Here is an 11,267-nt window from a genome sequence, read left to right as displayed (position 1 = left end):
TACCGGGCCCGGACGGCAGGGTCGCAGTGCGCCTGCGCGGAGGCGCGTGCGCCTCGGTATGTGGTACTGCGCCGCATCACTTTTGCTGAGTTCTCAGGAGGGGCGATAACCGAGTTTCGGGAGCGGCGGTGACTGAGTTTCCAGCGAGGGAAAGGCTGACTTGCTCTTGGCCGCAGCATCTTCACTTGTCTTTTCTCCTAGTTCAAGCCCCAGCCCCTCGCAGCCCACCAGGGTCTCCCCAACGGCGGACACATTCAAACATCTCAGGGCTAAGGAATTGCAGATACCATTACGGCGGAATCGGTGACGGGGGAGCTTGTCGGACTGTCTTCTCAAACTTTAATAAGAGTCTGCGGATCTTCTTAAAGTTCAGGTCTGATTCTTTAGGTCAAGTGTGCGGTCTAAAAGTCTGCATTTCCGACAAGCTCGCCCGTGACGTCCATGCTGCTAGTCCACGCACCACGCTGGGTGCTGAAGTTGTAAGAAAAGACTGGATAGGCATATATGGACCAGACCACGTGGAGTGTTGTGGGCCATGTTAGGGACCGCTTTGGAGTTGGAGGTAGAAGGAATAAGGCTTTACGAATCCCACAACTTAGGGAAGAGGCTGGACATAAAGAATCAATTACTACACTCTTCAGGGTAGTACCGCACTGCCGCAGAGGAGAATGTGTGGCTCTCAAAGCATATGATGGCGGTGGGGACTGCCAAGCCAGCCTGAGAGCTTAGGGAAGGCTTCTCTGGGAGGCTGACGTTAAGGTTGAAATCGAAGGCTGGGCCGGAGTTACACAGAAACATGAAATTTCTGGAGTGAAGGAGAGAAAGGAATCAAAGATGAAAGCCACTGTCTGGAAGCCCTGGGTGCTGCCTCTCAGGGAGATGATTTCGAGGAGAAATTAAGCATTGTATTCTAGCCATGATTTTTGAGACAAGCAAAAAGAGGTATGGGACAGGCCATTGGAAGTGGAGTCTGGGGCTCAGAGGAAGGATCTGGATGTGATTTTGAGAGCCACTCACCTATAGAGGTGATCTGAAGCCTTGGAGCCGGAGGAAGTCATCTGGTTTCAGGGTGAGGGGCAAAGTATGGCCAAAGAAGAGGGCTAAGAAGGAGACTAGGGGCACCCCATCCTTGGATGTTAGGAAAAGGTGTCAGCAAGAGACAGAACAGACTGATGAGGTAGAGCGGGGAGAGGTAGGTGTCCTTTTCCAGCAGCCTCCAGAAAAAGGTATTTCAAAACAGGGAGAGTTGGTTAGCTGTCTCACATGTGGTTGAGACATTCACTGAGATGAGGAAAGAGAATTGACTCTTCTGACTCTGCAAGTATTTTGGTCTCTGGTGACCTTGATAAGAGCTGTTTTCATTAGAGCGTTCAGGAAAATAATTTGTATTGAGAGGTATTTTAAGTTGAGCTATCTTCAAGGTAACCCCTAGGGGGCAGTATTAGCCTTGGAACTGACTTAGCGACCTTTTTCAGTGCGGATACAAACTTGTATACCCTGTGGATGGGATCCCACTGTATGTTACCTTGAAATTTGCTATTACCCTGAATAGTCAAAACACATCCGAGTAGCTTTTGTTTTTAGTAGCTACACAATTCGTATTGCAACTCAGCCATAGTATATATGGACAATCCCTTATATGCTCATGATTGGCGGGTTTGTTAGTTTCTTTTCTTTCTCCTTCTATTTTCTATTTCTGTCTTTCTCACTTTCTCCTACCTTCCTTCCTACCCAGCTTTATTGAGATAATAAGTGACAGAAAATAAGTCTCAGGTAAAGTACAAAATTTCACGTTTTGACATAAGTGTCCACCCATGAAACCATCACCACAATTAAGATAGTGAATGTATCCGTCACTCCCAAAAGGTGTCTTTTTAAAAATTTTTTAAGATTTTATTTATTTAGGGGCACCTGGGTGGCTCATTTGGTTTAGTGGATGCCTTCGGCTCAGGCCATGATCTCAGGGTTCAAGTCATGATCTCAGGGTCCTGCGATCAAGCCTCATATTGAGATCCCTACTCAGTGGGGAGACTGCTTCTCCATTTCCCTCTGCCTGCTGCTCTGCCTTGTTGTGCTCTCTCTCAATCTCTCTGTCAAATAAATAAATAAAATCTTAAAAGAAAAGAAAAGAAAAAAGACCAAACTCCTAGCATGGCCCATAGGGTCCTGCATGGCCTGGCCCTTCCTATTAAAGAAAAAAAAAAAGATTTTATTTATTTGAGAGACAGAGACAGAGCATGAGGAGGGAGGAGGAGCAGAGAGAGAGAGAGCAAGAGGGAGAAGCAGACTCCCTGCTGAGCAGAGAGCCCAGTGACAACATAGGGCTTGATCTCAGGACCCTGAGATCACAACTTGAACCCTGAGATCATGGCCTGAGCCAAAGGCAGAGGCTTCTCCGACTGAGCCACTCAGACGCTCGAGCAACCCCCAAAAGTTTCTTTATGTTTCTTTGTAGTCAGTTCGTGCCCCTGCCCCTGCCCCCAGCCCCTGGCACCAACTGATCTGTTTTTAGATCCTATAGCCCTTATATTTTTCAGAAAGTCCTATGGACAGAATCATACGTTATGTACAGTCTTTTGACTTTAGCTTCTCTAGCTCAGCTCAGTCAGTTTGAGACTTGTCTGTGTTGTGTCTATCAGTTGTTTCCTTCATTCTGTCACTAAGTTGTATCCCATTGTGTGGATGGACCACAGATTGTTTATCCTCGCCCCTGTTGATGGCCGTGTGGGTTGTTTCCAGTTTGGGGCAGGTTATGAGTAGAGCTACTCGCAACCGTCTCATTATTATCTTTGTGTGGATGTACTTTTTCTTCTATTGTGTCTTCTTTCTTTCTTTCTTTGATTTTATTTATTTATTTGACACAGAGAGAGAGAACACAAGCAGGGCCAGTGGCAGAGGGAGAAGCAGGCTCCCCGCTGAGGAAGGAGCCTGAGCGGGGCTCGATCCCAGGACCCTGGGATCAGGACCTGAGCCAAAGGCAGATGCTTAACCAACTAAACCACCCAGGGGCCCCTGTGTTTTTTTTCTATACTAAAATATGTGATCCCTCCGGGTTTTAATTTTTGTCTCTTGTCTGAAGTAGGGCTTAGGCTCTGTCTTCTGGGAAAATTGACGAGGCAAATAACACCTTTCTGCGAAGTTACAGCACTGCCTTCAACCTGCGTCACGTTCTCATGTGTTCTTGAATTTGTTTCTGGATTTCCTCTGGATGTTTTCTCTGATCTGATGTCACATTGTTTTGATGACAGTGCATTTCGTAAGGCAGGTCTCTTACCTTCTTATTTCCGATTCTTGGCCTGCGAGGTTGTGGAGGGTATACACTGACCTCCACGACCAGCTGCTGGCCTCAAGAGAATGCTACTGCCTCTCCTGGCCCTGGTGTGAGGAGCAGAGTTGGGGAGATAATAACATCCATGGTGATGGTGGTCGGATCACTAGAGGTTGCCTGTGGAGAGTGAGAGGAGGTGAGAGCCTGTGAGTGGCCTTGAGGAGCTCTGCCATCATGTGACAGACGTTTAGAAGGCTTCTTTCTAACAGTGGCTGCATGCTAACTGGCATTCACCCCGGAGCAGGATGGAAGCCTTCCGAGGGTGAGGGTCTGCCCTGTCTTATTCTTTTTGGCTTTTCTTGGGTCTGCAGCTGCCTGACACAAGGCTAGGTGCTTGGCAGCAGTACTTGGTCGTTGCAGAGAAGGGGGCCTGGCTGACCATCCCGCTCCCTGCCCCTCATTCCCTGTGTCAGCTTGGATGTGTCACTTCTCCTTTCCATGTGCTGGGCCTGTGAACAGGGACATTGGGCTAATTCCACGCTCTGGGCCCTGTGAACAGGGACATTGGGCTGACTTCTGATTCAGATCCCCGCCTGCCCGGAGCCTCTGAGTCAGTGGGAAGAGCTGGGTAGCTGTGAACCGCCTGGACAGTTGTGGTTAAGATTAAGGGTCTGCCACTTCCTGGGCTTGACCTTGGGCACATCACTTAATCTGTCAAGCTTCTCGAATATCCTCAGAGAAGCAAGGATGACTCTGGCCCTGGCCTCATGGGTCGGGACTAGAGTGATGGTGTTTTGTTGTTGTTGTTGTGTTTTGTTTTGTTTTAAAGATTTTATTTATTTATTTGACAGACAGAGATCACAAGCAGGAAGAGAGGCAGGCAGAGAGCGAGGAGGAAGCAGGCTTCCTGCAGAGCAGAGAGCCCGATGTGGGGCTCGATCATGACCTGATCTGAAGGCAGAGGCTTTAACCCACTGAGCCACCCAGGTGCCCCTTTGTTGTCAGCTGGAAGGAACCCAGGGCTAGCATTTTGGTGGGAGGGCTTTGCTTCATGTCCACAGGAACCGGCCTGTCTATAACAAATGTAACAAGATCGACTTCTATTAAGTAGCAAATGAAAGGTGCCCCTTTCAGCCTGTTCCTCTCCCTGGAAGTAACTCAGTTGCATTTTGTCCAGGGTGTTATTTCATTTCTCTTGGGGGGGGGGGGGCCTGACAGTTGGAGCCCCACAGATGGGTCCCTGCCCTGTGGCAGCTGAAGTGACAGTTGAGGGCGGGCCAAGGGAGCAGCGTCTGTGACCGGCCTCTCCCTGGCTGGTTCAGGCAGTGTGTGGGTGGGTGTTACTCAACTCCCCCCCACCCCGCCCCCGCAACCCCCTGGGGGAACTAGACTTCTCTGCAGTTTTCGACTTAGGATGTCCAATGTCCATTCTGCTTTCAACATTTTATTGTAAGAAACGGGGCCTGACATAGTTCTGCTTCTGTAAGTTTTGCTATGTACCTACTTGCACAGATATACAAAGGCACATGGCTCCAAGGGTATCCCCTGCAGATGTGTGTTTTGTTTTTGTTTTTGTTTTTTAAGATTTTATTTATTTATTTGAGAGAGTGAGAGAGAGATTGAGAGAACAAGTGGGAGGAGGGGCAGAGGGAGAAGCTGGCTCCCTGCAGAGCGGCGAGCCCAATGTGGAACTTCATCCCAGGGTCCTGGGATCATGACCTGAGCCAAAGGCGGGGCTCGATCCCAGGACCTGAAGACCATGCTGTGAGCTGAAGGCAGACCCTTAACCAACTGAGCCACCCAGGCACCCTGAAGCTGTGCTGGAAAGAGGGAAGGATTGGGAAAGATTTTCGCCAGACCCCAGCCAGGAGCCAAGTTCCATGGCCATTATAAAGAAGGGCGGTCCTACTTGTGGGAATGTACCCAAGTTATCCTACAAACATATTTGTACACGTAGGTAATGAACGCATAGAGGCATTTCCTGCAGCAATGTTTGAGGATAGCAAAATTATTGGAAGCAATCCAGACAATCCTCAGTAGGTAGCTGGCTAGTTAGATAGACAGCGGGACCAGGCGGGGCCTTTGTAGCTGGGGCAAGAGCCAGAAGCTCCCCTGAGAGCTGATGGGCAGATCTCCAGGTGTAACAGGGCAGCAACAGCCAAGTGCAAAGTGAACCTTTGGGGCTGTGGGAAATGCTTCTACCTTGGTGGTGCGTTTGTGGCTATGTGCCTGTGTTAGAACTCAAGGAGCTACACCCTTTAAATGTGTCAATGTGTCAATGACACGGCCATACCACAGGTTTGAAAACAAATAAGCAAGACGCAGATCCATGGGAGAGGGGGAGAAAACAAGGTCACGTACGCTCTTCTTTGAACAGAGAAACCCTGGAAGGAAACAAGGCATTTACAAAAAGGTTTGTTTTTTTTTTCCTTCCAAGAGAAGGGGACGGAAGAACAGGGAGGGGAGCAGATAGTTCATTTTTCTTTTTTTTTTTTTTTTCTTAAGATTTTATTTTTTTATTTATTTGACAGAGAGAGAGATCACAAGCAGGCAGAGAGGCAGGCAGAGAGAGAGGGGGAAGCAGGCTCCCTGCCGAGCAGAGAGCCCGACGCAGGACTCGATCCCAGGACCCTGAGATCACAACCCGAGCCGAAGGCAGAGGCTTAACCCACTGAGCCACTCAGGTGCCCCGATAGTTCATTTTTCTAGAAACCTTAGATTTTTTTTTTTTTATTCCCATGATGGCATTACCAATTCCACACAGAGATGAGCGAAAGGGAATGTTCTGTTATGGACAGTCACGTTGTCGTGAGCAGGAGGGTGCGTCCAACTCTGTTGTGTCTGTCGTGTTGTCTTATGCAGGAGGAAGGCTTGCCTGGCATGGCAACCCTGCTTTCTGTTTGGTCTTTCCTTAAAATCTCATCCATGCCTCAGGCCAGCTGAGAGCTGGAGACTCAGAGCAGCGAGGGGGAGGGTCCCCAACCCTCTGGGACCCAGGTGATGGGACATGCCAGCGAAGGGAGGAAAGAGATGCTCAGGGCATACGTTCAGCCAGTGCAACTGTTCTTTTATTGAATATTCGGCAGTGACAGAAAGATGCTCCATTCAGGAGAAGGCTTTCCCTCCCTGCCCCCCATGCCCAGAGCTTGAGTTGCACAAGCCCGGCTACAGGGGCGCAGCGCTCCAGCTGGTACACGTGTCCCTGTGTTTTCCACATACGTGGGCGTCTTTGTCACAAGGGCCACCAGGGACCACAGCTCCTCGTCTGTGGTTCTACCCCTGCTCCGCTGCGGCCCGGCAGGCCTGTGAGAAAGCCTGCCCATGGGCATGGGTCCCAGCAGAGCCCACCCACCCCCTGGCAGGAAGGTTCCTCTGGCTCAGGCCTTAGGGTGGTGGACTCGTGGGCGCTCGGGCCTGGCTCGCCTTGGCAGTCTGGTCTTGAAGAGGGACTTGCCTGAGGCTTCGATGTAAGTGACGCTCATCTCTTTGGGGCTGATCTCCACGTAGGCAAAGCCACCCAGCGAGTCCTCAGCCCCATAGTGGAAGCGCAGGTAGCCATTGGGGACCTTGCGCTGATGCTTCTTTGAAGGGTCCATGAAGTTCCCGGCCCCGCTCAGCACGTAGCCCACGCCATTCTCATCCTGAAGGTACTGTGCGCGGAGGGCACCGGGTTAGTGGGGGGCCCCAGCCCCTTCGAGAGTTTGTTTGTGCCCCCCTGTCTGGAGTCCAGGGTCAGGTCTGTCCCTGACCAGAGAGTCACCCTGGGCAAGGACCAGAACCCCTTGGGGTCTCAGTTTCCTTCCCTATGGCCATGTATCCATCCTGCTTCACAGCGGGAGAACTGAGTAAGCAATTGGCCACTGGTGGCTAGGATGCTGACTTTTAGGAAGCTTTGGGCTGTTTCCGTGGTTAGACAGCATACAGCTTGAGGGACATTTGGGAGCCCCCCCCCGCCCCAGCAGCAGAAGGATCCCATGAAGCACATTGGCTGGGCTGGGCTCCCCTTCCCCACCTCCCCTGCAGACCCTCACCTGCAGGTTGTGGTCATGGCCACACAGGTAGGCGGTGACCTTGTACGTGGCCAGCAGAGGCATCAGATGCTTGACCAGGCAGCGGGTGGGCCCGTGCTCAGCGATGGACCACACGGGGTAGTGGCCGGCCACCAGCACGTAGTCCTCCTTGGCCGCTGCCAGCTGCTTCTTGAGCCAGGCCAGCTGTGTGCGGGCCAGTGCCGGGTCCCGGGGCCTCTCGGGCTGCTGGCTGAGGAAGTCGTCTGAGTTGCCACACAGCGTCACCGTGTCCAGCATGAAGATGGCCACGGACACGTTGGACCGTGGGACTTTGAAGCGCAGACGGTAGTAAGGACTGGGGAAGTTCCTGCGGGGGAGGCGGAGGCAGGGGGTACGTGTCTTGAGCAGAGGAGCCCCAGGTTCAGCGCAGGCCTGGGGGCCTCTCTGTCCACTGGGGCGAGGCAGGGCAGGGGGGTGGGGCAGGCTCACCAACGCTGAGAGATCCTGGAATAGGCTATTTGTGCCGAGACGTTCCCCAAGTGGTCGTGGTTTCCAGCCAGCACGTACCAGGGCACATTGCGGAGGGAAGAGGCAGAGAACACATCCTCGAAGGTCTCCTGCAGCCCACAGAAGGGACCCCCCCCAAACCCCACGGTCAGGCAGCTACCCAGGTGCTCCCACCAAGTTGGGGGCTGGAGACAGGGAGTGCTCTAGGTACCCACAAATGCCCGCTTCCCCCTGCCCTCTCCCGAGCCCACAGGTCAAGTGGCTTTTCCACGTGGGTCCCCCACCCCACTCTAAGTGGCACACACCTGAAACCTCTTGTCGTTGGCATCCTGCACCCCACTGAAGTAGAAATTGTCCCCCAGGGACAGGATGAAGTCTGCACCGAGAATCTGCACGGTCCTGGCAATCTCCTTGGCATTGGCCATTTCCCTGGCAGTGTGGAATGGGGCATTGGGGACTCCTCCCCAGTCCCCCAGGGCCACAAAGCGCAGGACGGGATTGGCTCCATCAGCCAGGGGGAGCACCAGCCAGGCTTGCAGGATGAGCAGCACGGTCTGTGTGTCCATCTGGGAGGAGGAGAGATGAGTCCTGGGCTGAGGCACGGGCAGTGGCCTTTGGGACCCCTGATCAGAGAGGGGGAGACAGCTCCCTGCAGGGCTGGCCCAGGGGGAAGCCCTGGGTGTGGCCCTTGTTCCCAGGACTTCAGGCAGGAGCCCACTGGGAGGGTCAGAGGGTAGGCGGGTTCCAGGGGCAGGGAAGGGTGGCTGTGCTGGCCCATTCTGGTCACCCTCATCCCACACCCAGCACTCACCCTGGGGGAGGCACAAGGCAGTCAGCCGGGGGCTCAGAGGCAGGTGAGCTCCTGGGCAGAACTGGTGGGTCACCGAGCCTTTATTCCCTGGGGCGGAAATGGATCATTAGTGAGGATGATGCAGTTTCTCCACAGGCTGTTCCAGAAGCCCTCCCCTTGGGTCATGTGAGCTTTGGAGTTCCCCAGTGCTGGACACGGGATTCGGGTGGGGGTCTGGCCCCCGAGTGAGTGCAGCCTCTGTGTTTGCCCACATGAGCTTGTTTGTGTCATGGGCCCGAGGCTCCCCGTTATCTGTGTGTGCTGTGTCTGTGGCTGTATATCTGTGTGCCCCAGCCAGACCCATCTTGTGTGTCCATGCACTCCCAGGACATGTTTGTCTGCCTGTGTCTGGGTGTGTCTGCGCTGTTTCCTGTGTGTAGCCAAGCGTGCCTGCCTGGGTCACATGTCTGCGTGTGCCCGGGAGTCCTTTGTCCCTGTAGATGTGCACAGAGAGCTTGGCAAGGCCCGTGTGGCATGTGGGTGACCTTTGCCTGGGATCTAAAGTGGAACTGCGTGGGCCATCGATTTGTGACCCTGCACTGTGGACTGACTTGTGTTGTGGGTCTATGTTGTGTCTCACATGAGTTGTGTGTTTGACAACATCTGGGTTTGAGTCCCAGGGTCACCTCCCTCCCCCAAACACCAGGGTCTCCCTTTTCCAGGAAGTCCTGCCCACATCTTCCCCTCTTCCCCACCCCCCATTCCCCACAGGAGGAACCCAGGCGGGGGCAGCTGGTGACACGCCACGTGACCACCGATTTTTGACCCTCACACACTCAGCAGCTGCTTGCAGGCCTCCCAGTGCCGGCTGCCCAGAGAGTAGGCAGGTGGGTGCTTGGGCAGTGCCCCCCCCCCACCTCCCTGCCCCGGTGCCCTGTCTGACCTGCCTGACCTGCCCCTCACCTCCCTGCCTTCCTCCTTCCGCTCTGACTTGTCCCCTGCACACTCACGATGGGCCAATTGTGGGGGGGCCCTCTTTTCACGCGGAGGTCACCGGCTCAGGGAGGTGAGGTGACCTGCCCCAGGTCAGCCAGCAGAGGCCGGCTGTTTGTGCCTCCCGCCCCCGCAGAGCCCGGACAAACAGGAAGTGGGTCACCCGGGCAGGCGGAGCACCCCCCCCCCCCCCCCCCCCCCGGGCCCCAGCGGCGTTCACACCCGTGGGGCCGTCTCACCTACCGTCTGCGGCCGGAGTAGCAGTGGGCCTGGCGGCAGGGGTGCGGGGCGCTCGCGGTGGCTTGCAGGAGGCCGTGCCTTCCCGCCAGGTCCGCGGGCCCTGGGCAGGCCCAGGTGATCCCCCGCGGGAAGGGCAGGCGCCTGGGCCTCTGGCCCCCGGCCGCCGCGCCTCCGAATCCGGCTGAGCCACCCAGCGCCGCCACGCCTCCTCTGGGGCGCAGGCGGCACATCTATAGAATGGGGGTCAGCACCCCAGGGGGAGGCGCCCACTGGGCTACAACTGGGGCCAGCGACGGGGCTTAGCCACCGGAGTTCCTCCCTCTGCCCCCACGCAGGCCGAGTCGCTCCCCCTTCCTTCACACCTGGGGCGCCCACAGCCCGCGATGGCTGGGTAGGGCCTCACTCTGGGCCACCCTCTAGTGAGGAAGTATGTTGTCTTCAACCTCAGCTTCCTCGTCTTTAAAATGGGTGTGACTGGCAGACAAGTCAAATCTTCCCTAGAAAGAATTCCAAGTAAGTGTTAAGTGGAAAGGGCCCTTCCGGGAGCTGGAGTTAACCCTTCCAGCCTCCTTTTGAGTGTGGTCTAGAGTCAAAGGAGTTAGTGACTTTCATCCAAAGAATAAAGTATGGGAAAGCAGAAGGCAGGAACCTTCCCAGGGGAGACACCTGGCAGACACCCTCTTAACCAAACGGTCCAGGCTAACAGCCCTGGGGATAGGTCTCACTGACATCATGTCCTGAGAAGGACACCTTGCCTCTGTGGGTTTCTTCCCAGGAACCTGTAACCACAAGTGGAGGGTGAGAAAAATAACACCCAGCAAACACCCAAATTGAGTGATATTCTACAGAATACCTGACCTGTATTTGCAAAAATGCACCAGTCCTGGAGAAGAAAAGTTAGAGGAGTGGCCACAGATTGCAGCAGATCAAGGAGACATGAAGGACAAATTGAAATGTGGGATCCTGGACCAAAAAAGCGCCAATTGTGGAAAAACTGGTAACATCCAAATAAAGCCTGAATTTCGGTGGAGTACCCTGCACCACCTTTTGCCACTTTTCTGGAAATCTAAAAATATCCTAAAATTAAAAAAAAAAAAAAAAAAAAGTTTTCTTTTAAAAAGGGGACTGGTCCAAGAAACCTAAAATTTTATTCAACACGTATTGAACACCCACTGTATGCCCAGTACTGGCTGACCCAGCAGTGAACAAGACAGACAGGAAAACCTGCTCTGTTGGGGCAGGGAAATTTATACGCTAGCTGTTAATTACTTTCCTTTCTTTGGGGATAGGGTGGGGCATTCTCTTTCCATTTTATATTTTATGTGCTGTTTGGATTTTGGCTTGAAAAGTATTGTTAGTCATTTTGCTAGACGTCCTCTTGACATATCTATATGTTAAAATGTAAACCCAGGAAACAAAGATCTCATTTCAGATTCAGGGCAATGGGTGTTTTCTGGGG

At 53.5% G+C, this 11,267-nt stretch overlaps 1 protein-coding gene and 2 long non-coding RNA genes across 3 annotated transcripts; 2 read left to right on the top strand and 1 right to left on the bottom strand.

Moving 5' to 3' along the window:
* Window positions 1-38: 38 nt before the first annotated feature.
* Window positions 39-6,765, top strand: LOC309864962. The gene is made up of 2 exons (XR_014311869.1): window positions 39-348; window positions 5,800-6,765. It is a non-coding gene; the product is annotated as an uncharacterized lncRNA (long non-coding RNA).
* On the bottom strand, window positions 6,319-8,683 carry ACP5 (acid phosphatase 5, tartrate resistant). The gene is made up of 5 exons (XM_082730891.1): window positions 8,597-8,683; window positions 8,091-8,351; window positions 7,768-7,895; window positions 7,300-7,645; window positions 6,319-6,918 (listed from the first exon to the last, which is right to left on the bottom strand). Exons 2-5 carry the CDS (start codon window positions 8,349-8,351, stop codon window positions 6,646-6,648), a joined length of 1,008 nt encoding a protein of 335 aa, XP_082587017.1. The 5' UTR covers window positions 8,597-8,683; the 3' UTR covers window positions 6,319-6,645.
* LOC309864957 lies at window positions 8,683-10,851 on the top strand. The gene is made up of 2 exons (XR_014311867.1): window positions 8,683-9,462; window positions 10,584-10,851. It is a non-coding gene; the product is annotated as an uncharacterized lncRNA (long non-coding RNA).
* Window positions 10,852-11,267: the final 416 nt, after the last annotated feature.

The sequence above is a fragment of the Mustela nivalis genome (assembly GCF_964662115.1).
Source record: "Mustela nivalis genome assembly, chromosome: 1".
NCBI lineage: Eukaryota > Metazoa > Chordata > Mammalia > Carnivora > Mustelidae > Mustela > Mustela nivalis.
The sequence above is the reverse complement of the archived record's forward strand: the minus strand, read 5'-3'. Positions and strand labels throughout refer to the sequence as shown.